Below are 27929 nucleotides of genomic sequence, written 5' to 3' on the forward strand. Positions count from 1 at the left end.
CCACCATTAATCCAAAATATGGGAAATTTAAATAAAGTAATTCCTTTACAGCAGATTGAAATGTGATCAATAATCCTTTTTTCAAAGAGGAACCTGGACCAAGTATCCTATACCTAGGTTTTACCTAACCTTTAAAAAAGAAATCATTCTAATATTTTAATTAAACTTTCCATAACCATAGAACATGACCGAAAAATCTTTATTTTTTAAAACCAACATGATCTTAACTGTAAAACCTGATGAAGCCATTCTAAAATATCTACAGATCACTCTTATTTGTGAAAATATCTGAACTATTCTAAATAAAATACTACCAAATAGAAACAGCAGGACCCAATGTTAAAATGTATGGTTATTCTAGAAAAGTCACTACAATGCCAACTAATTTATCAATAAAATATATTGAATCAAAATAATAAAACAGAGAAAGAGGTCAAGATAAATACAGAGAAAGAGGTCAAGATAAATACATCAAAACTACAACTACACATAGAGCGACTTCTGCTGAAATCAACCTGGGGACTCAGCAGAGCAGCTCTTTCACAACCAAAGTTGTAAAGAAAGATCCACATGGAGTTGGGAAGGAAGGGAGAAGTAATCTGGTTCCGGGCAGGGACCAACACCCCTGGCTGGGGATAATGAAGTGGAGGGAAGTACGACCGGCCAGAAGATCCTCTCTGAGGAACAAAAGGTTTGGGCACCATATTAGTCACCCTAACCCTGGGAGAGCGCAAATGTACGAAGAGCACCTAAATGTCACAGATAAAGAAATGTATGTTAAGTTTAAATCATGTCTCACTCACCAAATTGGCAGTTCAGATAAAAATTATACTCAACCTTTCCTGGTGGGAGGGTTGGTGGGGGGGCGGGGGAGGGGTTTGAATGTGCCTTTTTGAAAATGTAAGACAATTTATGTCTTTTGTTTTAATAATCTCACTCTTGGAAATCTATCCCATAGAAATAAAAGCACCAATATAAAATGATGTTTGTAATCGTCCAAAATATAAACAAATTCTGATCAACAGGAAAATCACTAAATAAAGTGGAGTGGATATATATTATGGAATATTATCAAAGCATTAAGAAGAAAAACAAATATCATATACTAACACATATACATGAAATCTATAAAAAATAGTACTGATGAACCTATTTGCAGGGACAGATGGAGATGTAGAAAATGGACTTGTGGATGCAGTGGAGGCAGGAAAGGCTAGGACAAATTGAGATATAGCACTGACATATATGCACTGCTGCTGCTGCTGCTGCTGCTGAGTCACTTCAGTCATGTCCGACTCTGTGCGACCCCATAGAGGGCAGCCCACCAGGCTCCACCGTCCCTGGGATTCTCCAGGCAAGAACACTGGAGTGGGTTGCCATTTCCCTCTCAAATGCATGGAAGTGAAAAGTGAAAGCGAAGCCGCTCAGTTGTGTCAGACTCGCAGCGACCCCAGGGACTGCAGCCTACAGGGCTCCTCTGTCCATGGGATTTTCCAGGCAAGAGTACTGGAGTGGGGTGCCATTGCCTTCTCCCATACATGCACTAGCATGTGTAAAACAGATGACTAGCAGGAAGCTGCTGTCTAACAGAGGGAGCCCTGCCTGGCACTCACTCCATCATAAACTACTGAAGTAGAATGCACAGGGGAGGAGAGGCTCAAAAGGGAGAGGATATATATTTATTTTAATATATTATGTATATATATATAATTATAACTGATTTGCATTAATGCATGGCAGAGAACATCACAATATTGTAAAGCAATTAGCCTCCAATTAAAAATAATTTTCAAAAAAGAGTTTTCTCATGATATACTGCTAAAGTGAAAAAAAGACTTAGAGAAGTGTATGAAATATGATTCTAGTCTATAAAATAACAATAATCATAAACATGCACTTTCATATGCATATATAAGAAGAGTATAGAAAAAAATTTTAATTTTACGATACCACATTATTTATATCATCAAAAAGTTTTTTATAGTGAAAAATTTCAAAGTTACACAATGTGAAAAAAAATATGGCTTCTCCTCAAGCACTTTGCAGCCTGCTTACATTACAGAAGTGAAAATTTAATCTACACAGAATGAAAGACACTTCTCTGTGTAATCGTGAGAAACGAATCCAAGTTTAATTTATAAATAAATAATCAACAGTGTAATGACAAAATGCTCTAAATAGAACTTTAACAATTTGATGTTTTTTGTCAGTTGAACATATCTATGAACATTGAAACTAGGTATTCCATGAAAAAATATTTTATGCCAGTATTGTGAAGGATTAACATTCAAAAAAACACTCTAAACATTCTGGCATGTTTTTTGTTATTTCCTACACATTTTGCTTATTGTGAAATGTTATACTCTATTTTAAGGAAATCATTTATTATAAAAATTTACAAATAATTCTATTATTTTCTCATGCTCCTCACACTCAGTTGCTCAGTCATATCCGACTCTTTGCAACCCCATACACTGTAGCCCAACAGGCTCCTCTGTCCCTAGAATTTTCCAGTAAAGAATACTGGAGTGGGGAGAAAGGCACTGAAACATGTATAATATCATATATGGAACGAGTCGCCAGTCCAGGTTCGATGCACGATACTGGATGCTTGAGGCTGGTGCACTGGGACGACCCAGAGGGATGGTATGGGGAGGGAGGTGGGAGGAGGGTTCAGGATGGGGAACACATGTATACCTGTGGTGGATTCATTTTGATATATGGCAAAACCAATACAATATTGTACAGTTAAAAAATAAAAGCAATAAAATGAAAAAAAAAAAAAATACTGGAGTGGGTTGCCATTTCCTATTCCAGGGGACCTTCCCAACCCAAGGATCAAGGCCACCTCTCTTGTGTTTCCTGCCTTGTCAGGCAGATTCCTTACAACTGCACCACTTAACCTTTCATAAAAGTGCTTACGCATATGTTAAGTTACAGGACATTTACAGATGAGTACAGCAAGGGGAATTCTAGTTATATGCCAAAGTGCTTTCCTATCTGGCTCCCGGAATTATAATCTCAGCAATAAATAAATTACAACAGTGATGTCAAAGTGAGAAGGGAATTACCAGTTCAGCTTACTCTAAGTAGATCATGATCATCACTTCCCTCAAGTAGGCAGCCCTAAACTAAGCATGAGTTGGCTGCACCAACCAAAGCAGATTGAATAGTTGAGTCCTTTCTCCAGAACAGGAAGAAGAAGAACATGAAGTGACTGACATGTATGAACCTGCAGATGTGTTGCCTTATGTAAAATACGCATCCCTTTGTTGTTATGGATTGAATGTTTACATCTTTTCCAAACTTCATATGCTGAAGCCCTAAGCTCCAATGTTATATTAGGGTGAGGACTTTGGGAAGTATCAATAATTAGGCTGAGATGATGGCATGAAGGTAGCGTTCCCATGATGGAATTAATGTCCTTATTTCAAAAGAAACTGACATGAGAGCTAACTCTCACCCCAAGATTAGGATTCAGTGAGGGGACTGTCACTAAGCACCAAATCTACCAGCACTTTGATTTCTGACTTCCAGCCTCTAGAACTGTGAGGAAAAATATCTGTTGCTTAAATATTCCGTATATGGGAGCCCAAGCTGACAAAGACACTAGGTTTGTTGGTGAAAAAAATCTGTAGTTTTAATTTCAATGCATTTGTCTGCAGAAACTATTACAAACAATAATTTCTTGAATGTAAGCTGGTAACTACCAGTTTTAAAAATTCATTCCATGCAGCACTATCAGAACCAATTCCACAGAGGAAACTGCATACGAGTTACCATTCTGTCTTATTTTTCTTTTAACAGTAAGAATAATGCCTTTAATATTAAACATTTGTCCTGATTACACAGTCCATTCCTGTTGGCTCATAACAGACACGGGCCCTGTACTGCTTATTAACCTTCCTATGAACACAGTGTTTCCAGCAGGTGTCTGATTAACATAACTGGTCACTCAAGCCCCATGTTGGCCACATAAGAAAGTAGCTTTGCCTGGCAGCAAGGCCGGCTCCTTTATCACCTCATGCATTTGAATCGTAATCAGATTTAATCCTCTTCTAACTTTCCCTTTTGTTGGGTGACTCACACTTGGCCAGCTATGAACACATGTCCTCAAGTTCACCAGATCAGTGCAGAAAACTATTTGAATATGCTTTATTAGATATGGCCTCAGGATATATTACAGCTGTTTTCACCTTAAAAACCTTAACAACACCACACAAACTAAATTAATGAAACAGGAACAAAATGTCCTTTCGAAACCTGGTAAACAAAGGTGATGCTGGTGTGATACCAGGACCCAGACCATGCTCAATCCCTAGGAAGCGACACACACAGTAGACCTAAAAGAGATGCCCCATGCTTAAAGTCGCATCTTTCAACAGACCAAACAGGTTACTCCCGAAGAAGAAACCATAATCTGTGTGTTACTCAAGGATCTCCACAGACTTGCCTGGAGAAGAGTTTTGCAGACTTCTGGGAAGAGCAGACTTTTCCTGAAGGGTAACTAACAAGGTATGTCAACTGAACCATCTACTTTCTATCATCTCCAGGACTATATGGATATAGGCTACCTTTTTCATTTTTTCCTAATCCACTAATTTTAGAGGAAGTTTGGGAAGATTTTCTTTTCACCTTAGTACTGGCATAGGTCCTGCATCCTGCTGTGGCTGATGATACCATCTCTCCCCTCCTTACTGTATACAAGGTTCTCTTCAGTGAACTGGATCATCACAGTGAACAAGATAGATAAGAACCCTGTCAAGTTGAAATCAACAGCATGTTGGAGGACACAGACTATAAACAAACAAACAAAAAAATGTGTTTAATATAATACCAGATAGTGATAAATAGAACAAGAAAAATAAACATTAAACAGATGGAAGCCACTAATACCTGAGAACCTTGTATGCAGGTCAAGAAGCAGTAAGTAGAACCAGACGTGGAACAATTGACCAGTTAAAAATGGGGAAAGGAGTACATCAAGGCTGTATATTGTCATCCTGCTTATCTAATTTATATACAGAATACATCATGCAAAATGCCAGGCTGGATGAATCACAAGCTGGAATCAAGATTATAGGGAGAAATATCAACAACCTCAGATATGCAGATGATACCACTTCAATGGCAGAAAGCAAAGAGGAACTAAAGAGCCTCCTGATGAAGGTGAAAAGGAGAGTGGAAAAGCTGGCTTAAAACTCGATATTCAAAAACCTAAGATCACGACATCTGGTCTCATCACTCCATGGCAAATAGATGGGGAAAAAAATGGAAACAATGACACACTATTTTCTTGGGCTCCAAAATCACTGCAGATGGTGACTGCAGCCATGAAATTAAAAGACACTTTCTCCTTGGAAGAAAAGCTATGACCAATTAGACAGCATATTAAAAAGCAGAGACATTACTTTGCTGACAAAGGTCTGTCTAGTCAAAGCTATAGTTTTTCCAGTAGTCAAGTATGAATGTGAGAGTTGGACCATAAAGCAGGCTGAGCACTGAAAATTGATGGTTTGAACTGTGGTGTTGGAGAAGCCTCTTGAGAGTTCCTTGGATTTCAAGGAGATCCAACCAGTCAATCCTAAAGAAAATCAGTCCTGAATATTCACTGGAAGGACTGATGCTGAAGCTGAAGCTCCAATATTTTGGCCACCTGATGCAAAGAGCCAACATTGTGAAAAAGACTGATGCTGGGAAGGATTGAAGGCAGGAGGAGAAGGGGACAACAGAGGATAAGATGGTTGGATGGCACCATCGACTCAGTGGACATGAGTTTAAGCAAACTATAGGAGATAGTGAAGGGCAGGAAAGCCTGGGGTGGTGCAGTCCATGGGGTTGCAAAGAGTCAGACACAACTTCGGGACTGAACAATAACCAAAAAGCAATGGAGGAGGACCGACGGCAGTGCAGCGGGAGGAGGGCGGGACGTTTCAGAGAAGAAAATCAGGAAAGGCCTTTCTGAGCCAATGACATTTGAGTGGAATGTGAGTTAAAATTCTAGCAGAGTTATCCATGAGGAAAGAAAATTCTAAATAGTAGAAATAGCAAATGCAAAGAATTTTCTGTATTTAAAAAAGCAAATGTCATTAGCCTGACTGGAGTAGAACAAGCAAGAGGGAGGGTGTAGGACCTGAGGTCGGAAAGGTAAAAAATATATCGTTTCTTGGATGTTTGGAGTTTATTCTACATGTGATATGGAGGAACTGCAGTTTTTTTAATTTTATTTTTAATTATTTCAGACATATAGAAAAGAAATCAAGGGGGGAAATGAGCTCTGTATACCCAGCACCCAAATTAACAAACATTAAAATACTTGACTCTCCTTCACATCTGAACAGCAACAAAAGAAAGTACCAAACAAGATAAGTAAACTACAGAGATCCAACACAGTATTTTACACCTATATTCAATAGCACTGCTGTTGTTACTGTTGTTTAGTCACTAAGTCATGTCTGACTCTTTGCAACCCTATGGACTGTAGCCTGCCAGGCTTCTCTGTCCGTGGGATTTCCCAGTCAAGAATACTGGGGTGGGTTGCCATTATATTGTGCATTTAAAAATTTGTTAGTAGGACAGATCTCATGGGATATATTCCTACTACAACATAAAATAAAAAAGGAAATAAATCAAACAATAATTTATAAGATCTTTAGAAAGGAAACCATTGAGAAACATAATGTGTAAATGCAAAATATGTGATGTAAAAATATGTAATTTTATAATTTTTGTACAATTTATAAAACATAAAGACTTAACCTATTAGCAGAAAAATGTAATATTAAAAAGAAGTCCATGGTCTACAAATTATCTCAACATTAACTGAATTTTTAATGGAAAGAAAAAATTCTCATATTTCTATAAAAGTAAAAAAAATTCAAGAAAGTCCAAAGCAAAAAAACAAACAAACAAAAAGAAAGTGGTAAACTCTCCTTGCCAGGTATGGCTCATTATAAAACACCAGTTCAGGTATTGGTGTAGGGATGTACCAGCTTCCCAGGTGGTGCTAGTAGTAAAGAACTGCCTGCCAAAGGAGGAGATGCAAGACACAGGGGTTAGATCCCTGGGTCAGGAAGATTCCCCTGGAGGAGGGCATGGCAACCCACTCCAGTATTATTGCCTAAAGAATCCATGGACAGAGGAGCCTCGTGGGCTACAGTCCATAGGGTCATGAAGAGTTAGACACAACTGAAGCAACTCGGCACACACACACATAAGGATATACAGAGATAAAGGAATTAGAACTATTTGTAATAGAAATGAACCCAGAAACAGGCCCAGATTTAAGCGGAAGTTTGACATCTGGTAGAAGTAGCATATCACTCCTCTTATCTTTCCCTCAATGTCTCTCTCTCCCAGACCCACAACCTAATGTGGAGCTCAGATCTACCTGTGCCAGAGAGCTCTCCCTTTATCCAAAAATCTCATTGTTTCACCAGCAGCTTCCAGAGAAGTTTCATCTGGGCTAAATTCGCAGCATATCTACTGTTAGGTTATTAAGATGGAGGTTTTAGTTTCACACTTGGTATTTTGAATGCTACATTCTTACTCTGTACCAATGTTCCCTCTCTTCTCCATAACTGACTGGGTTCCCTGACATGCCTAGACTCCTAACAGAGCTGTTTCTTCTTTGGTGTGAAAAAAGAAAAAGGGAAGTAATCATTATTCTGAATTTGCTATCTTCCTTTACCATTCATGTCTTTATGATTTTACTACATATACATGTACTCTCAAGCAATATAAAATATAATCTTGAATATCTACAACTTGTCGATATAATAAATTATGTGTCTCTGAAACTTTTTCTTCACTTATAACTTTTCCTTTTACAAATATTTATCTAGTTGATGTATGTAGCATTAGCCCACTACTTAATTGGTGTTTATTATATATTTCATGGATTCTTTTTATACATCCAAAGTGCTTTCATGTGTGCGTGCTAAGTCGCTTCAGTCATATCCGACTCTGTGACACTATGGACTGTAACCCACCAGGCTCCCTTGTCCATGGTATCCAGGCAAGAATACTAGAGTGGGTTTCCATGCCCTTCTCCAGGGGATCTTCTTGTCCCAGGTATCAAAGCCATGTCTCCTGCATTGCAGGCAGATTCTTTACCATCTGAGCCACCAGGGAAGCCTAAAGTATTTCATAATATGTCTTAAAAAGAAAAAAGGTACGGGCAGTAAAGAAGGAAACAGACACGGCAAATAGACTCAATAGTTTGAGGAATTTCTTACAAACGAGAGCAAAGAAATGGAATGGTAATTTAAGAATGAAGAAATAGTAGATTACATAGCATCCAGGGAGGGTGTTTGTAAGATGGAAAGTTTCTTAGCATGTCTATATGCTCTTAAGATACAGTTCACAGACAGAATAATTGATAGAGGTGAGACAGAAAATAATCTGGAGCAAGAAAGTAAAGTGAAAGTGTTAGTCACTCAGTCATACCCGACTCTTTGCGACCCCATGGACTGTAGCCCACCAGGCTCCTCTGTCCATGGAACTCTCCAGGAAAGAATACTGCAGTGGGTAGCCATTCCCTTCTCCAGGGCATCTTCCTGACCCAGGAATCGAACTCAGGTCTTCATTGCAGGCAGATTCTTTACCTTCTAAGCCACCAGTGAAGCCCAAGAAAGTAAAGACAGGAGTAAAATCCTTGAGTAAGTCAGAGATAACAGAATTCTGTGATCAAGAAAGGATGAAAGGGAAAGTTCATCCACTGCAAGAGGAAGAAAAGCAGGCTCTGAGGCTGAAGATGCTGGAAGCCTGACGGGTTGGGAGGTCAGAAGACAAAGTAGTCCTTTCTAATGTGTCTGCTCTTTCAGTTTCATTAGAGACAAGGTTATGAATAGAAAGGAGGAAGACGAGATGTTTAAAGTTTGAGGAGGGCCAAGTTCATGTGGACTGTTAATCAGGGAGAGGAGGAGCCTGAATTAACTTGAAAAGTGGAATAAAACTGGTTGGCAGTTCTGAGGGCCCACTTGACATTCGTGATCAGAAATTGAAAGTGAAATAAATCGGCATAGTTATATTCTTCTCCAGCAATGCCATGTTTATCTGTATGAACTAGGCAGAAAGTTGGTTCTACCAGATCCAGCCTCTTGGAAAAAAAGTGAGGAGGGTAAGGAGGTTTAAAAAGGATGCATGGGTACCATGGAATGAATTAAGATGAGTAAGGAGAAAGGTAAAAACAAAAATCTCTGGGGTTATGAATACTGTATAAAGAGCCTCTTGATGAGGGTGAAAGAGAAGAGTGAAAACGCTGGCTTAAAACTCAACATTAAAAAAACTAAGATCATGGCATCTGGTTCCATTACTTCATAGGAAATAGAAGGGGGAAAACTGGAAACGGATTTTATTTTCTTGGCTCCAGAATCACTGAGGATGGTGACTGCATCCATGAAACTAAGTGACACTTATTCCTTGGAAGGAAAGCTATGACAAACAGATTATTAAAAAACAGAGACATCACTTTTCCAACAAAGGTCTACATAGTCAAAGCTGTGGTTTTCCAGTAGCCATGTACAAGGATGTGCACCTTGGATGACAAAGATGGCTGAGTGCCGAAGAACTGATGCTTTTGAACTGTGCTGGAGAAAACTCTTGATAGACCCTTGGGCTTCAAGGAGATCAAACAAGTCAATCTTAAAGGAATTCAACTGAATATTCATTGGAAGGACTAATGCTGAAGCTCCAATCCTTTGGCCACCTGATGCAAAGAGCCGACTCACTGGAAAAGACCCCAATGCTGAGAAAGATCTACAGCAAAAGAAGAACAAAGTGGAAGAGGATGAGATGGTTAGATAGCATCACCTACTCAATGGACATGAATTTGAGCAAACTCTAGGAGATAGTGGAGGACAGAGGAGCCTGCAATCCATGGGTCACAAAGAGTAGAGCACAACTTATGGTCAGAACAACAAAAATCAATACTGTAAATATAGGAAAGTTAACGGGCTGAAAGTCCCCATGGGGACGCAGATTTGTTGAAAAGATCTAAGAGCCAAAAAGATACCAAGAGGTGATTAGAGAGTAACAGGCTAAAAAGAAAGATGAAAGATGTTACTACGAACAAGAAAACCTAGTTACAACCTAAGAAGTAATTAAGTAACTATCAGAATGCAATCATTAGAAATGAACACTCTAGAAAATGAGAGATCAAGATCATGAAAACTGTTTTCTGCAAGCACCTTCAGAAGACTGAGAACATAAAACCACTGGAAATAAATAGCGAAAAAAAAAATCTTCAAGATATTTCAAATGCTGCTGCTGCTGCTGCTGCTAAGTCGCTTCAGTCGTGTCCAACTCTATGTGACCCCATAGACGGCAGCCCACCAGGCTCCCCCGTCCCTGGGATTCTCCAGGCAAGAACACTGGAGTGGGTTGTCATTTCCTTCTCCAATGCATGAAAGTGAAAAGCGAAAGTGAAGTCGCTCAGTCGTGTCCGACTCTTAGCGACCCCATGGACTGCGGCCCACCAGGCTCCTCCGTCCATGGGATTTTCCAGGCAAGAGTGCTGGAGTCGGGTGCCATTGCCTTCTCCAATTTCAAACGCTATGTCCTGCAAATGGATATTAAGGAGATGGTTATCATCTGCAGACTAACTATTTAAAATATGGTAGTTATAGTAACAGGCCTCTTTGTCTTTTATTGTAACTGAAACATCATGGAGAACCATGGTATTAGGAGTATTCCAAACAATGATTGGTTCTAGGTATCCTCCAACAATACAAAAGTATGCCATCAGCAAGAGGTATGCAGTAGTTATACTAACAATCATCTCATTCCTGAGAAGCTGCACTACTCCTTATTCTGTACAATAATTAGAACTGTTTTTCCAAGGGCAGATTAAGATTTACCTGCTAGAAATTAGTTAGCAGATATGGGACGTTAACGCAACACAAGTGTTCTCATTCTCTTTCTGGCTCCAGTCACCCAAAGGTGAGGCTCACCTGCATGGCACAGGCATCTTAGTGCAGGTCCAGCATACCAGTGACAGTTCTATCCTCTCTTTCCTCAACCAATTCTTTGGAATTCCAGACAGCGAAAGTTATAGGGATTATCATTTAATCCATTCAAATTTATTTCTTACTTTGAAAGTATGGGTACATTAACTTCCTTACAATCAAAAGATTTGGAATTCACTTTACAACTCATTTAAATACACGAATATGTTATGAAACCTTGGCAAAGAGCCATGAGTTTAAGTGATTGATATTAAATGCAAAACTCAATTGCTAGAAAATATGCACAATAAACTGTAGGTGTATAATCAAATTTATGTTTTCTCCGATTGGTACTATGGATTAAACTCCACAGAAAATAAAGAGAAAGAGGAGATTATAGTATCTGCCTTTCTTATAGGTAGTTATTAGTGCTGGTGGGAGTTACTAACTATAATACACATGCCATACAAATGTGCTTATATATGTGTTCCTATTTTTACCACAAAGGATTATAACTGCATTCAAGGACATATGTGAAAATCAAGTCCTCTCTATCCAAACCACTAAGCAACATAATCTAAAAGGATGCTTGGTCCTTTATCATACTAAAAAATATATAAGCATTGGGAGATAAAGAATAATTGGCAGAAATACTTCAAAAGAATAGAAACATGAGATATTTACAATAAAATTCCTGGAAAGCTATTCTGTAAAAGAAGTTTGCTCTATAAACATCTTGCATAACAGGCCAACATGACTCTGATTTAAAAAGTAATAATAACACTTCCACACAACAGTACTGGCATGTTGATTTCAACGTGGCAACAGTCACCAAAGTTTAAATTTTGGAAACAGAAATACCAAAGTGAAACTCTGATGGGCTTATACCTAAAGAAGAAAATTTTAAGGAAACAATCCTTTAGCATTAACTTTTGGCCTCTAAGCTGCCAAACTCACAGCATTCTGCAAGAAGCTTGGTTTTATGAATCTGAATCATAAGCTTTCATTTCAATAATACTGATAACTTAGATCAGCGTGATAGACTTCACATCATAGCAGTATCATGGTGCCTTACTGAGCAGAGCTTAATTCTTTTTGAAAGCTTGATTCTGAAATGCTAGAAAACGTTCATTCCTAAAGGAGACTTAAGAAGTAAACTGAGAACTGTAAAACTTACTTGACTGTAAAGGTCTGAGAACCATTCTAAGTCCTTTTAAAGTTTTCACTTCACTGTGGGAAATCACAGTATTCTGGATCAAGTGAAATGCCAGAAAAAAAAAAAGTTCTTGAATGCCATGTTTATGATGTTGGAATAATTATATCATAAAATTTTGCATTTCACAAGAATTTCTGATGAAACATTTTATATTAATGTTTCTTTCATTTATCAGAGCCTTGCAGAGCAAAGTTGCTCTCACCAGGGAATTTATATTCCTGATATTATAGTAATTCAATCATATAAAACAAAGGCTTGTTGGTGGATCTCTGCGTGTTAGGAAGACTGAGTGTGTAATCTTAATAAACAGTGATCTAACAAAAGAAACCTAAAGCCTTGCTCTCGAACAGACTTATGAAAGTAATTATACCTTTATTGAAGTTATTCCATTCTCCAACCCCTGCTGTTCCTGTTGTTTCTTAAAGATGGTTATTTTCTACTTAAAGAAAACAGACAGGCTTTAGAAGAAGAGCTGGTGTTAAGTACTATTACACCATTTAATCAGATTCTCTGTGCAGCTTATAGAACAATAGTACAAATATTTCAACCTAAATAATAAAAGATTCAAAGAAACCCAGAATGGTTAATTAGGGTAACCTAATAATTGGAGTAACAACTCACATGATGGTAGGATAGCAATTAGGGGAAAACAAGGCTTCCAAAGGCGATGGCCATTCTCAGGGCATATCATTAGCACAGGATTTCATAGGCTTGGCACAGCCATGGATGAAGTGATAGAAGGCATTAGCAGTGTTAAATAATGTAAGATGAGACAAAATGTCAAGAACCATCTTTTTAAAAGTTTTAGAGGAGAAAGCAGGAGGAATTTTAGGAGCAGCTGCTTGGATTAGGTAGCTGAAGCAAGGTGATGACACATGTTTCAGGATTGCTCTTTGCCCCGAGGGTTCCGTCTCCAGTTTATTCAGGGGGTATTTGAGCTCTAGGGAAGAGTGTTTAAATAGCTCCTACTGTCACATAACTGATTTATAACCAAAATCTAATTTGCATTGTGAATTTGGAAACAACCATTTCCCATAGGCAGATAACAGGTGGAGAAGGGACTTAAAACAAGGAGAATCCTATAGGGAGAAGCAACCACAGTCCAACTAGATCTCAGTGAATGATCTGGCATCTTTTTTTTATTCAGCAGTTTTAGTAACATCGTGCCTTCTCCAGGTACCCACCCAGCAGACACATGTCTCTGCTATTCAGAGTTACTAGCAGCCCTGTAAATTCTAATTTGCTTTGTACACAATCCTTTATGCATTAAACCTTGTCTTTTTTTTGTAATCACCTTGTTAACACATCCTACAGTGATGCTCTCAAATCTCAAGTACACTCTATAACTTTCCCTGGTTTCCAAACTTTAGCCATAATTTATATTGGTATCATTTTAGCACTTGATATATATGTGAATGCATAAACATTTACAACACTGTATTTATCGTTAAAAATGTGCATGTCCCTCCAGTTATTATGGAGACTGAGACCTCTGAACCACATTACATTTCACAGCCCATATTAAGAACTCAAAAGATGTTTGTTAACATTTGCAATGATTTTATAAAAAAAAATTCTGGATTGTCTCAACTAAGGAAGACATCCATATAATATGCTCTAATGAATTTCCTTTCACTTTATGACTTGTACCTGAAATTATCCATTGGATAAGAGAATGTGCTTTTATCTTTCACATGGCTGAAAGCATTAGAGAGTACCTACTAAAATACCAGGGGAAAAAATGGCATCCTGCTACCTAAGGGTTATAGACACCACTGAAAAAACCTTTACATATACGTAGTGCACAGAAAGGGTCTGTAGATTCATGAGACGTTAGCAGGAAACCCATCAGAGCAGGTGGGATAAACATCAAACACTTCTCAAGTTATCCAGTGTTGCATAACAAAATATTTAATCCTGCTAAAAAATGTCATGGCAGTACAATTCAGGGAACTCATTGGTGGAGGGGAGGTGATATTAGAAAGTCTCTTCCTGTTGTTCAGTCATCAGCATAGCTGCCAGGCTTTCCTAATAGTGACCACATGCCTAAATCATCTTTAGTGCTTCATTTCTGATAATGTGATTTTGTGCTAGGAATTATACTTATTTACCTGCCTCTGCATTTTTTGAGCATTTTGTCCTCCTCTAGTGAACAAATGTAGACCTATATAGGTCATAGGCTCTACTCAACTAGATGATGACAAGGATCTCAAGACCTGGCCAATATCAATAAGCGCAAAATGAGAATTATTTTCTCCACATAACAAGCCGTCAAAGGAAGTTCAATTGACATGAAGAGGTGACAAAAAAGTCAACACCCATGGGCGTCAACAGTATACATAACACACTTCATCAGAAATGTAAGAATAAAGGTGCAGATACTGCAGCTCAGTTGGTCAGGACACTCCACATGCTATGTCGCCACGTAGCCCTCAACTGTTATGTGGTCACAATCTCATACAAAGAAATTCAAAAGCCAGACAGATTGAAATTGAAGTTTGATGGATGGAGGTTAGAAATAAAAATTAACTCCTTGTGAGAAGCAGTGAGCTCACGGCCTGAGATTTGTTCTAGCAACATATAGTGTATTTATTTTTATTATATAAAATTACATTTAAAAAGGATTATTTTTATTATATAAAAAGAAGACAGATTGCCAGACACTTTCCCCGACCTTTACAGCCCACTAAGAGATCTCTGTAAGACCTGGCGACCCTCTAGGCAGTAGCCACATGTCATTCTGAAACATAAAACAGCTAGTAGTTTTCATTTCGTCTTTGGTTTTAGTATGTATTTTCAAAATGCTTTATGCTAAAAATGTGTTAAATTTCTTTTTCAGAAGTTATTTAAAATAAGGTTTTTGTAACACATTACCTCTGATACTTCTGCATTCTTTCATCGTTAGAATTTCTTTGGCCCTCGAATACTCTTACTATCTATTATCTTTTAAAAATCCTCTTTAATTCCTTTTCTGCATAGTCAAAATCTTATTGTTAAAGAGCTTGCTCATATGAAAAAAAAATAGGGGAAAATCATTATATTATCCCCAGTTTATAAATAAAGTCATATCTTGAAAATACAACAGGAAATCCAGTGTTGTCTGCTTTTAGTAAACAAAACTGTGCCCTAAGGAGCAGGGGCCCAGGCCACAGTTACAATTTGCCACCAACGTGGGAGCCTGAAATAATTCATATCCTACCTCAGACTATTGTTTCTTCAGATGCAGAGAATGTCTTAGGTTTTAAGACTTTTCATCTAGGGCTCCACAGTGAAAGTGGACTTCATTATTGAGGTAATTTTAATTGCTGAAAACAAACTAAACTTTCTATTCTCATGTTGAGAAAATGCTGGAAAATTTCCCAAGTTCAAACTTCTAAAAATTAGGCAGATGTGAGAATATAATATAGAATGAAATGTATTATTTTCTTTAATATATGTCATTCTATTGTTATTAGTTTCAATTGTTGAGATGTAAATGAACATCAAGGAAAGGTTCTCATGTCTGCATAAGTGAAAGTAAAGTGAAAGTGAAGTCGCTCAGTCGTGTCTGACTCTTTGCGACCCGTGGACTGTGGCCCACCCAGCTCCTCCATCCATGGGATTCTCCAGGCAAGAATACTGGAGTAGGTTGCCATTTCCTTCTTCATAGTCTTCAGTTTTCAAGATCAGCCTCTACATTCAGTCTGAAGTTGCTTCATTCTCCCAAAGAAAGATTTTCAGACAAAAATCATATCCTCAGTTACAATTTTTGTTACCATAGTGATAAGAAGGAAAAAAATGGAAAAAAAAAAAAGCTAAAAATACCTGAACGCAAAGACAGTTTTGAAACTTTGACCTACTTGGTGTCATACACTGAAGAAGTTAATCAATTGAATTAAGAACACATGAGCTGGTGAAATATGCTATTGGATGAAAAAATGTGTAGGTTGCACATCTGGAGCTATTATCCACAATCAAAGAAGTCAGTATGAATGAAGATGATTGACAATCCAACATGCATAAAATCAGATTCCCTTACCAGAAGCAAGCAGAAAACACTAGCTCCATTTCCCACAAATTTTTGGTTTTCTTTCTATTATTTTAGACTATCTCTATTTTAAACTAATGCTTCTTATGAATTAGAATTGTTTAACTGGATGTAGCAACACAATTGGATATATATTTTAAATTATGTTAGAGTGGCTTCTTCTATAAAGGAAAGTTTCCCAATTTTAGGCATTATAATAAAAAGAGTATGTTTTTAAGCTAACTGTTCTTTTGAAAATTCTAGTTTTAATAAGAAATTTAATAGAGTGAAGCATTTACAGAAAACCTACTATATCACAAGGCATTATCTAGTCTGTGAAAGATAAAAGGCAGTACTTGCTGTCAAGAACATTTTAATCATCCATCTAATTATATTTTTGTAATACTGAACTTTTAAATTTTACTCCACATAGTAAAGAGCATTGAACTTGATTGTTAAAGCCCAGGGTTAAAGTTTCAGCTCTCCTAATAAGCTTTAAAAACTCGCTAAGTCTCAGTTCTCTCATCTGTAAAATGAGCATAAATGAACATTATCTCCTGTAGTACGCAGGTCATTATGATAATCTAGAAACGATATGGGTAGAAACCAATGGATGACATTCAATACAAAAATATCTATAGAAATAAGTCATTCAACAATTAGGTTCAATATTTTAACATCTTCAAAATTTTTTAAAATTATGAAAATTAATTTCCATAACTTATTTCAGTATACTAAAGAATTATTTAAGAATAACAGACATTTATTGGTACTTAAAATGATCCACAAGTTTTACATGAATTATTTCATTTAAAAGTCACAATAGCCCAACTATTTTGATAGCATTATCTTGCTTTAAACATATATTAATAAAATAAGAAATAGCAGAGATAAATAACTTGTCCAAAGACATACAGCTAATAAGTGATGAAGTCAGGAATTAAATCCAGGCAATCTAAACCTAAGCCTCTAGGATACACTCTAAAATAATTAGTAAAGGAAAATACCACTATGAAATTTAATTTGAAGAAAAACTTATGTTTTTAAATTACTAACACTAATCAGAATAAGTTTCTGAAATCTCTAATTGATTCTACTTCGCTGCATTCAACTTTTTGAATTTTATTATTTATTATAAAGAAAAATGGTAAGAATTTAAATGTACGATAGTAAATGCTTTACAGAATACCTTTATGATAGAGTTATTGCTCAGTCATAAATAATGTTGTAAAAGGTATTTATGGCTTGGGAACTAAGGAGTATTGTTAAGCAAAAAATGTAGATTTTCCAACATGTGTGTGCTCAGTTATTAAGTCGTGTCAGACTTTTTGTGACCCTATGGAATGTAGCCCAGTAGTCTCCAAGGGATTTTCTAGGTAAAAATACTGGCATGGGTTGCCATTTCCTTCTCCAGGGGATCTTCCCAACCCAGGGATCAAACCCATGTCTCCTGCATTGGCAGGCGGATTCTTTACCAGTGAGCCCAACATGTAGAAAATTCCAATTTTCATAAAACTGTTCTATGTGAAGGAAAAAAACTGGAAATGATAAGCATCAAATGTTAATTGCTACTTGTTAGTAATTTTATATATTTCTACATTCTCAGATTTTCTATTATAAATGCTCAATGTTTTTGTCAGTGGGAAAAAGTTGCTTAAACATTCAAAGTGACCTGGATGCTTCTCCAGTCTGTGAACAAATTTACCTAGAAAACTTTTCTGGGTACTAAGGATGCAACAGTGGCGAAACAAAGCCCATACGTAGGTAAAGTATTAGGTCAATTTACACTAAGAACTAACAAAGAGAACTTCAACCCATGATGAAGCTTCAGCCTAGTCACTCCAACATTAATCATACCTTCTTACTGGCATGGGGGCCCTTCTCCTCTATTAGAAAAAAAGATCTTGAAATATTTTATTTGTTTACCTTTTCCTCTCAATTAAATTTTGGGTACCTCATTCATCATCTCTAAACATGCTAGTAAGCCATAGCATTAGGGTGGACATACAAAGAAATGTTGAGAAAGGAGTTAAGTAAAATTCATTGAGACTTCCCACACCTTGGTGACAATTTCCACCCCCTTATCAGTATAAAGAAAGGAGAAATGTTGCTCCATTTAACTTATTAAATATTCCTATACAATGCATACAATCCTTTCACTTATTTACTGTTAAGAAATTATTTTATTGTGTCAGCAATAATTTATAATGTTTAAACATTCAAACTTGACTATATTTTTTGTACCAAATATATTTAGGAGAAATCACTGTAGCATCAGTATTTAAAATATGGTGGTTTTAAATGTATTCAGATACAACATACTGTATCAAAAATACATTAAAAGCTTTTTAAAAGCTAAAATCATCTCCTCCACTCCTTTAAAGGTAACTTTTTTCTTAATTTATTTTTTATTGAAGGATAATGGCTTTACAGAGTTTTGCTGTTTTCTGTCAAACCTCAATATGAATTAGCTATAGGTATACATATGTCCCCTCCCTTTTGAAACTCCCTCCCATCTCCCTCCCTATCCCACCCTCTAGTATCAACCCCTCTAGGTTGATACTGTATTAACTCTTAACCTGTTATTTAAACCTTCTTTCATATGTATATTAACATTAGGTTTTAGCAATTTGAAAAAAGGGATTTATAAGAAAAATCTGGTCCCATCACTTCATGGCAAATAGATGGGGAAACAGTGGAAACAGTGGCTGACTTTATTTTTCTGGGCTCCAAAATCACTGCAGACGTGGACTGCAGCCATGAAATTAAAAGACGCTTACTCCTTGGAAGGAAAGTTATGACAACCTAGACAGCACATTAAAAAGCAGAGATATTACTTTGCCAACAAAGGTCCGTATAGTCAAGGCTATGGTTTTTCCAGTGGTCATGTATGGATGTGAAAGTTGGATTGTAAAGAAATCTGAGTGCCGAAGAATTGATGCTTTTGAGCTATGGTATTGAAGAAGACTCTTGAGAGTCCCTTGGACTGCAAAGAGATCCAACCAGTCCATCCTAAAGGAGATCAGTCCTAAATATTCATTGGAAGGACTGATGTTGAAGCAGAAACTCCAATACCATGGCCACCTGATGCAAAGAGCTGACTCATTGGAAAAGACCCTGATGCTAGCAAAGATTGAGGGCAGGAGGAGAAGGGGACGACAGAAAATGAGATGGTTGGATGGCATCACCAACGCGATGGACATGGGTTTGGGTGGACTCTGGGAGTTGGTGATGGACAGGGAGGCCTGGTGTGCTGTAGTTCATGGGTTCCCGAAGACTCGGACATGACTGAGCGACTGAACTGAACTGAACTGAAAGAAAGTAAGAGCAGAAACATAGGAAAGATCAAGGGAGGAAAACAGGGAAGAAATAAAGAAGGAAGGAGAAACCAAAAGGAAAAAAAGAAATGAAAACGACTTACCTCTATGGACCAGGTCCCAAACCTCATCAATTTGCTGGTGGGTTGGGAAATGACCACAATCGTTGAAGTACTTAAGGAGTTCACTTCTTTCTAACCCTTGCCAATCTTCTCTTTTAGCAAACATTGTTTCATAGACTACAAAGGAAAAAGATATTAGAAAATATTTTCTTTGTAAATAATATATCACGTATATTCCCCACCTGAAAGTATTATTGGGATTTAAAAATACTTTTAGTCCAATTTTATTCTGATGTCTGTTAGAGCAGCACCAGATTAGTCTCCTGGGAGCATGAGGAGAGGAAGTGGGCATGCTTCTCCCTCCCCAGGCCCACAGGAGGGAATCTGAACTTGCTTCCCCACAGAGAACACAGGCACCCTCCGGTCAGGTTTACAGGACAGACGTCCATAGACTCTGCAAACATCACTGTTCAAACCACATCATAAGACATAGCACAGGGTTTCTGGGGACCTGACTTTTGTTGACATATTTTGTCATTTCTTTTTTTTATTATTATTACTTTTGATTCCTAATTTTTTCATCTCTTTTTTACTTCTACCCGCATTTTAACTGCTTGGTGATTCCACTCTGGACTGTTTACGTTACTGCGGATTTTTCCCGTACAGTGTCTACTTTTTTGCTGACTTCGTGCACTTCTACTTCCTATTTTAATGTCTTTTGTGACTGCTGGCTCAAGACTTCCCCAGAAAACCATTCAGTTGATCCACCCCTCACCTACTCCCCATACTTGGTGTTAGACAAGGTTTAGATAATGCCCAAGGGAACTGACACACGTAATTTTTAAGTGTAGTTCTCCATTGGTTCTTTTCGAAAAGGTGAAATTGAGTCTCCATTCTGAAGTATATGGATTAACCCCTTGAAAGCGATTGTTAATCAACATTTATAAGATGAGAAGGTCTGTGCTCAGTACAGGTTTAGCTCTGAAATATGGGCTCCAAATGACAAAGGGCACCAGAGTGGTTTCTAAGTGAATGTATCACCCTGGCAATCAACAATATGGACTTCAATTTTCAATCCATTCATGTATCCACTCAGTTGAGGTGGACAGTCCTGAGATATCAACAAGGTCAAGAAACGTTTAGTGATTGTAAAGGCTAAGTTCTTCAGTCCTGTCCTTCTCTGTGACCAGTCTCTGTCCTTCTATGGACCATAACCCACCAGGCTCCTCTGTCCATGGGATTCTCCAGGCAAGAATCCTGGAGTGGGTAGCCATTCCCTTCTCCTGGGGATCTTCCCCACCCAGGGATTGAACCTGCATCTAGCTTAGGTCTCCTGCATGGAGCAGGCAGATTCTTTACCACTAGCACTGCTTGGGAAGCCCAATTGCCTGAATACAAGTAGCTATTCCAGATTCTGAAACACAGCTGAAAATAAACATAAGTATCTATTAAGTATTTCCATGACTGTCTCTATATTCAAACAAGCAAACTAGAGCAGTTGCTATTGTTTTCTCCATTCATACTGCCTTGTCCCTTACGTGTCTGTGCAAACTAACCTGACTTTCTAAATTGCCAGCATCTACATTTCATTGCCTAAGGGCTCCCTCTGGCTGCAGGACTCTACTCTGCCCACCTGTGCGGGGAGTCAAAAGTGCCAGGGAATCAAGGCTCCTCTTGGAGTTGCCCTTAATCTCTGACTGGGGGAGTCGGTGGATAAACACAGCCCTTGTGGCAAGATGGCTCCATTGTTCCCTAGAGGGATTAAGCTCTGGTTGCCCACATGGTCATCTGGGGGAGAATGCCCTTATGTTCTTCCTTCATTCTCTTCTCTGTCTTTTCTTCTCATTTCTCCATTCTACTAACAGTATTTCCTGGGATCAACTCCCCAATAAGATAGCAGTATTCCCTCTCACTTTTTAAAGGATTTTTAAGTAAATGGAGTCCCAGGAGTTTCTTTTTATTTAATCAGTTAATTTGGCTGCACCCAGACTTAGCTGCAGCATGAGGGACCGTTGATCTATGTTGCGGCATGCAGGATCTTCAGTTGAGGCAGGCGAACTCTCAGTGGCAGCACGTGGGATGCAGTTCCCGGATCAGGACGGAACCCACCTCCCTGCATTGGGAGCACAGAGTCCTAGCCCCCTGGACCACCAGGGAAGTCCCTCTGTAGTTCCTCAGTGAGCAAAGAGTTTGCTCTTTCTCTGTCTCTCTTACTTGTTCTCTTTCTTCCTTCTTCTTCCTGCCTTTCCATCTCTCAAACGCTTTGCTCCTTCACACTTTTTTCCCTGAAAACCAAGCTGCTGGATGGGGGAAACTGATCGGAGTCCCATGGCTCACCTAGAATCTCTCTCTTTTTCTCTCTCTGATCTCTTTCTTCCTTAACCTCCAGCCACAGAAAATGAGGCATTCTAGCTCAAAGAATTCTGGTTATTGGTAAATATTTTTGATACATAATTTTAGCATAATTAATAAAGTTAATGAAAACTATCCTTTCAAAAATATTTTTGAGCCCTTCTGATAAACCGGTATTTTGTTAATAGTGAGTGTATACTATTGAACAAAACAATCACAGTCCTTGTCTTCATGGAACTTACAGTCCACTGTAAAATAAACATTTTATGACTAGCTAAAACTATCAAAAATGTAGCATCTTTACATTATAAGGCAATAAGTTGCTGATTCTGATTAAATATTATTTACTCACATCATTTTGTTACTACTGTTTCAAAATTTTTTAAAGAAAAGTTACAAAAGAAGTTTTATATTGAAAACAAAATTGAGGTGGAGGTACAGAAATTTCTCCTAAGCCCTTTATCTCCACTCAAGCATAATCTGCCTGCCCCTATTATCAATTATCAATGGATGTACCAAGTGGTGCCTCTGTTACCGAGGATGAACCTACACTGACCTGACATCCTAATCACTAAGTTCAGTAGTTCACCTTAGGGCTCACTCTTAGTCTTGTGTACATTCTTTGGGTTTGTGTATCCATCGCTGGAATAATGTACAAAATAGTTCTGTGGTCCTAAAACTCTGTGCTTGCTAATCCATCCTTCTTCCCACCCCAAGCCACCCCTAGCAACCATCGACCTTTTCATTTTCTCCACAGTTGTGCCTTTTCCCAAGTATCTGGTAGTTGGAACCATATAGTATGTAGCCTTTTCAAATTGGCCTCTTACACTGAATAATATGCAGTCAAGTTTATCCCATATATTTTCACGACTGCTTCATTTCTCCTTAAAACGAAATATTTCATCTTCTGGATGCACCAGTTTATTTACACATTTACCTACTACTGTAGGTTGACAGCTTGGAAGGCTGCTTCCAAGCTTTGGCAATTACAAAAAAGCAGCCATAGACATCCATGTGCAGGTTCTGTGTGGATATAAACCTCCTACGGCTAAATACCAAGGAGAATGATTGCTGGGTTGCATGGTAAAAGCGTGTTTAGGGGTTCCCAGGCGGCACTAATGATAAAGAACCTGCCTGCCAATGCAGGAGACGTAAGAGAGGTGAGTTTGATCCCTGGGTCAGGAAGTGGGCATGGCAACCCACTGCAGTATTCTTGCCTGGAGAATTCCATGGACAGAGGAGTCTGGCAGGCTACAGTTCACTCGCAAAGAGTTGGACATGACTGAAGCAATTTAGCACGCACACACCAAGCTGTACTTCATAATGGCTGTATTGTTTTGATGTTACACCAACAACATGAAAGGATATTCCACATTCTTATCAGCACTTTGGTGTTGTCAGTGTTCTGGATTTTGGCCACTGTAATAGATGTGTAGTGGTATCTCTTTGTTGTTTTAATTTTTATTTCCCTGAAGACAAATGATGTGGACAATCATTCCATGCATTTAACTGTTTTCTGTATATCTTCTTTCCTGAGGTCTCTGTTGAGACCTTTGGCCCATATTTTAATCAAGTTGTTAACTTTATTGTTGAGTTTTAAGAGTTCATTGTATATTCTGGATAACAGTTCTTGGTTAGACATTTCTTTTTCAAATATTTTCTTGCATTAAGTGGCTAGCCTTCCCATTCTCTTGCGACCCCATGAATCGCAGCAAGCCAGTCCTCCCTGTCCATCACCAACTCCTGGAGTTCACCCAAACTCATGTGCACTGAGTCGGTGATGCCATCCAGCTATCTCATCCTCTGTCGTCACCTTCTCCTCCTGCCCTTAATCCCTCCCAACATCAGGCTCTTTTCCAATGAGTCAACTCTTTTCATGAGGTGGCCAAAGTATTGGAGTTTCAGCCTCAGCATCAGTCCTTCCAATGAACACCCAGGACTGGTCTCCTTTAGGATGGACTGGTTGGATCTCCTTGCAGTCCAAGGGACTCGCAAGAGTCTTCTCCAACACCACAGCTCAAAAGCATCAATTCTTCGGCTCTCAGCTTTCTTCACAGTCCAACTCTCACATCCATACATGACCACTGGAAAAACCATAGCCTTGACTAGATGGACCTTAGTCGGCAAAGTAATATCTCTGCTTTTTAATATGCTGTCTAGGTTGGTCATAACTTTCCTCCAAAGGAGTAAGTGTCTTTTAATCTCATGGCTGCAGTCACCATCTGCAGTGATTTTCAAGTGAAGTCGCTCAGTCATGTCCGACTCTTTGTGACCCCATGGACTGTAGCCTACCAGGCTTCTCAGTCCATGGGATTTTCCAGGCAAGAGTACTGGAGTGGGTTGCCATTTCCTTCTCCATAGAGCCCCCCAAAATAAAGTCTGACACTGTTTCCATTGTTTCCCATCTATTTGCCATGAAGTGATGGGACCAGATGCCATGAACTTTGTTTTCTGAATGTTGAGCTTTAAGCCAACTTTTTCACTCTCCTCTTTCACTTTCATCAAGAGGCTTTTTAGTTCCTCTTCATTTTCTGCCATAAGGGTGGTGTCATCTGCATATCTGAGGTTATTGATATTTCTCCCGGCAATCTTGATTCCAGCTTGTGTTTCGTCCAGTCCAGCGTTTCTTATGATGTACTGTGCATACAAGTTAAATAAGCAGGGTGACAATATACAGCCTTGACGTCCTCCTTTTCCTATTTGGAACCAGTCTGTTGTTCCATGTCCAGTTCTAACTGTTGCTTCCTGACCTGCATACAGATTTCTCAAGAGGCAGATCAGGTGATCTGGTATTCCCATATCTTTCAGAATTTTCCAGTTTATTGTGATCCACACAGTCAAAGGCTTTGGCATAGTCAATAAAACAGAAATACTGTTTTTCTGGAACTCTCTTGCTTTTTCGATAATCCAGTGGATGTTGGCAATTTGATCTCTGGTTCCTCTGCCTTTTCTAAAACCAGCTTGAACATCAGGAAGTTCACGGTTCACATATTGCTGAAGCCTGGCTTGGAGAATTTTGAGCATTACTTTACTAGCGTGTGAGATGAGTGCAATTGTGCAGTAGTTTGAGCATTCTTTGGCATTGCCTTTCTTTGGGATTGGAATGAAAACTGACCTTTTCCAGTCCTGTGGCCACTGCTGAGTTTTCCAAGTTTGCTGGCAGATTGAGTGCAGCACTTTCATAGCATCATCTTTCAGGATTGGAAATAGCTCAACTGGAACTCCATCACTTCCACTAGCTTTGTTAGTAGTGATGCTTTCTAAAGCCCAGTTGACTTCACATTCCAGGATGTCTGGCTCTAGGTGAGTGATCATCATGATTAACTGGGTCATGAAGATCTTTTTTGTACAGTTCTTCTGTGTATTCTTGATTGGGCTCTGCTAATACCCAGCAGTGAAGAAGGCAATGGCACCCCACTCTAGTACTCTGCCTGGAAAATCCCATGGACAGAGGAGCCTGGTAGGCTGCAGTCCATGGGGTCGTGAAGAGTCGGACACGACTGAGCGACTTCACTTTCACTTTTCACTTTCATGCACTGGAGAAGGAAATGGCAACCCACTCCAGTGTTCTTGCCTGGAGAATCCAGGAACGGGGGAGCCTGGTGGGCTGCCGTCTTTGGGGTCGCACAGAGTCGGACATGACTGAAGCGACTTAGCAGCAGCAGCAGCAATACCCAACAGGTTAAGTTCTGGTTAATTAGTTTTCCTTGAAGGCAGGCCTTATTAAGAAGAACAGAGTGCTCTGGCATATTTCAAAATGGTTCATCTTCTCATAACTATCCTGGGAATCTGATTGAGCTTCTGTAGGTAAATATCACAGTACTGTGGTGGTCCCTTTATGACCGGATCCTCCTGGAATTTTTAACTCAGTGTTGTCCACATTGAGCCAGCAGCCATTTGTCAATTATAGTTCATTTTTCTTACCCAAGTGCCGGTTCCCGTATCAGATTCTGCTCATGAGTCTCTGCTCTGGTAACCTGGGACTGCCTGTATTTGCAAGCCTGTCTCTCCAGTTTGCCCTGTATCCTACTCCCCTCTCTTAAAGGTCCAAGAAGAGCTGTTGATGTTTTAGTCTGTTCAGATTTTTTATTTGTTGTTAAGATGGAGTGATGACCTCCAAGCTCCTTACATGCAAAAGCAAAAACCAGAAGTCTTCATTTATTTTTAAATCAAGAAACAAACTGTAATATTCATTCTAATCCTAAGCAATACTAAATATAATAAAAATCAGGATCTCTGAAAATTAAAATAGAAATTGGAAAACTTGTCCGTTGCATGGACTTTCAACACTAAAAAGCAACATATAATGGATATCTGTTGTTTTGTCTCCTCAGTGTCCATGAACTGCTATTCTCTTATAAATACATAGTTTTCCTTTGAGGAGCTCCTCCCTCCCGCCAATGAATATAGCCCCTATGCAACTCCCAATCAAATTTCTTTGTCCTACACCAAGGCAAGGTGTTGAAGATATAACTCAAGCTAAACCAACCAGGAGTTCTCTCCTTAGAATTTAAATTTAAAGCTCAAGAATATAAAGTCATAAAGTGATAGCATCTTTTGTATCCCCCCAGAGGCAAATCAGAGATTGCCCCTTATTTTTTGCTCCCTAGATCTCTGGAGCTAATCTGAAATCTGATTCTTTAGCCATCTTTCTTTTAAATTTCCTTTTTTTTTTTTTTTTAAGCCAAAATGGAATCCTAATAAATTAATCCTCATATGTCACCTTAAAATGCAAATAGCTTGCAGCAATAAAAATATTGTCTACTTGTGTTCTCTATGGGTAATTATATGTAAGGTTTTAATGGTTAAATAAATTCCAAACCTAAAATCAAATCAGAAAGGGCAGCCTCACTCACATTTTTTTCTGTCCATCCACTCCTCCAACTCTGTAAGGTTTATAATCTGTCTCGTCCTCCAAAGACCAAGTCGGTATTTAACACGATGGATTTGTCTGCAGTACATGTTTATAACTGTCCTCAGATCTGGTCCATGATACAAAGCCTATAAAACAGCAATGTAAACAACTGAACTCCTTATATATTTCTGTTGTTTATACTGAATCTGATTGTGCCCTATTCATTTCATCTATTTCACCCAGTTTCTTAGAGCATTTATTTATGTTTCTAAATAAGGTTAGCAAAGTACATGCATCATAGAGTGGTATGATCTAGAGAACATCATTTTGAGTTGCCTTGGCATCACATACTTATGCTTGCCATAACGTAGAAGTTTCAGTATTGAATAATTTCATAGAAGCTTCCTAGGTTGGTGTAGAGATTTCTATAATATGTAGCCCACTTAGCCAGAAAAAAAAATAAAAATAAAATTTTTACTAAGGCATTACTCTGTAATGGATGATTCTGTCCACTCTGGGTGCTCAAATCCTTGTATTTTCTTTCTTTCAGAAACTGTATATTTATGTGTTGTACTTATTTTTCACTGGATTTTTTCAGGTTTTATCATATGTACCTACCTGTTCTATCAGCTCGTATTTTATTCGTGACTACATTTTTCTGAATGCACATTTTCTACATTCTACTCAAATAAACTTTTTCAAAAGTATAAAAATTCATCTATTTCATTTTTTTCTAAATAACCAGTTCCATCTTATTTATCATTCAATTATTTTTACATTTTATATTTCTAGCTCATTACTTTCTCTACTTATCTTTATTCCTTTTTTAAAGTTTCTTTTCTCCTCCTTGACTTCTTGAATTAAAAACTTCATTCACCAATTTTCATTATATTTTTAGGAATCTATTTAAGGTCATGAAATTTCTTCTGAGTCTGCTTTCATTTGATATGCTTTGCATACTATTACACAAGTAAAAACCCTAAAGCATAAAATGTTTAGCTTTCCCAAGGTCCTATAGTTATTAAATTACAGAACTGGTTCTAAATCCAAAACAAGGATACTTTACAGTCCACACTTTTAATTACATACTATATTCCTCTTAATTTACTTGAATTTCATATTTTTCACCCATTCTGTAAATTTTTGTTCTAGTTCTTTCCTAGTTTATTTATTAT

The 27929-nt window shown here is 38.2% G+C and overlaps 1 protein-coding gene across 1 annotated transcript in view; it reads right to left on the reverse strand.

The window, feature by feature from the left end:
- The window catches only part of LOC138991423 (IQ domain-containing protein M-like), a 374912-nt gene that overhangs the window by 335739 nt on the left and 11244 nt on the right, over nucleotides 1-27929 (reverse strand). Inside the window, 2 exon segments of the mRNA XM_070385578.1 lie at nucleotides 19590-19724; nucleotides 26756-26900. Coding sequence (XP_070241679.1) covers nucleotides 19590-19724; nucleotides 26756-26900 — 280 coding nt within the window.

The sequence above is a fragment of the Bos mutus genome, chromosome 17, assembly GCF_027580195.1.
Source record: "Bos mutus isolate GX-2022 chromosome 17, NWIPB_WYAK_1.1, whole genome shotgun sequence".
NCBI lineage: Eukaryota > Metazoa > Chordata > Mammalia > Artiodactyla > Bovidae > Bos > Bos mutus.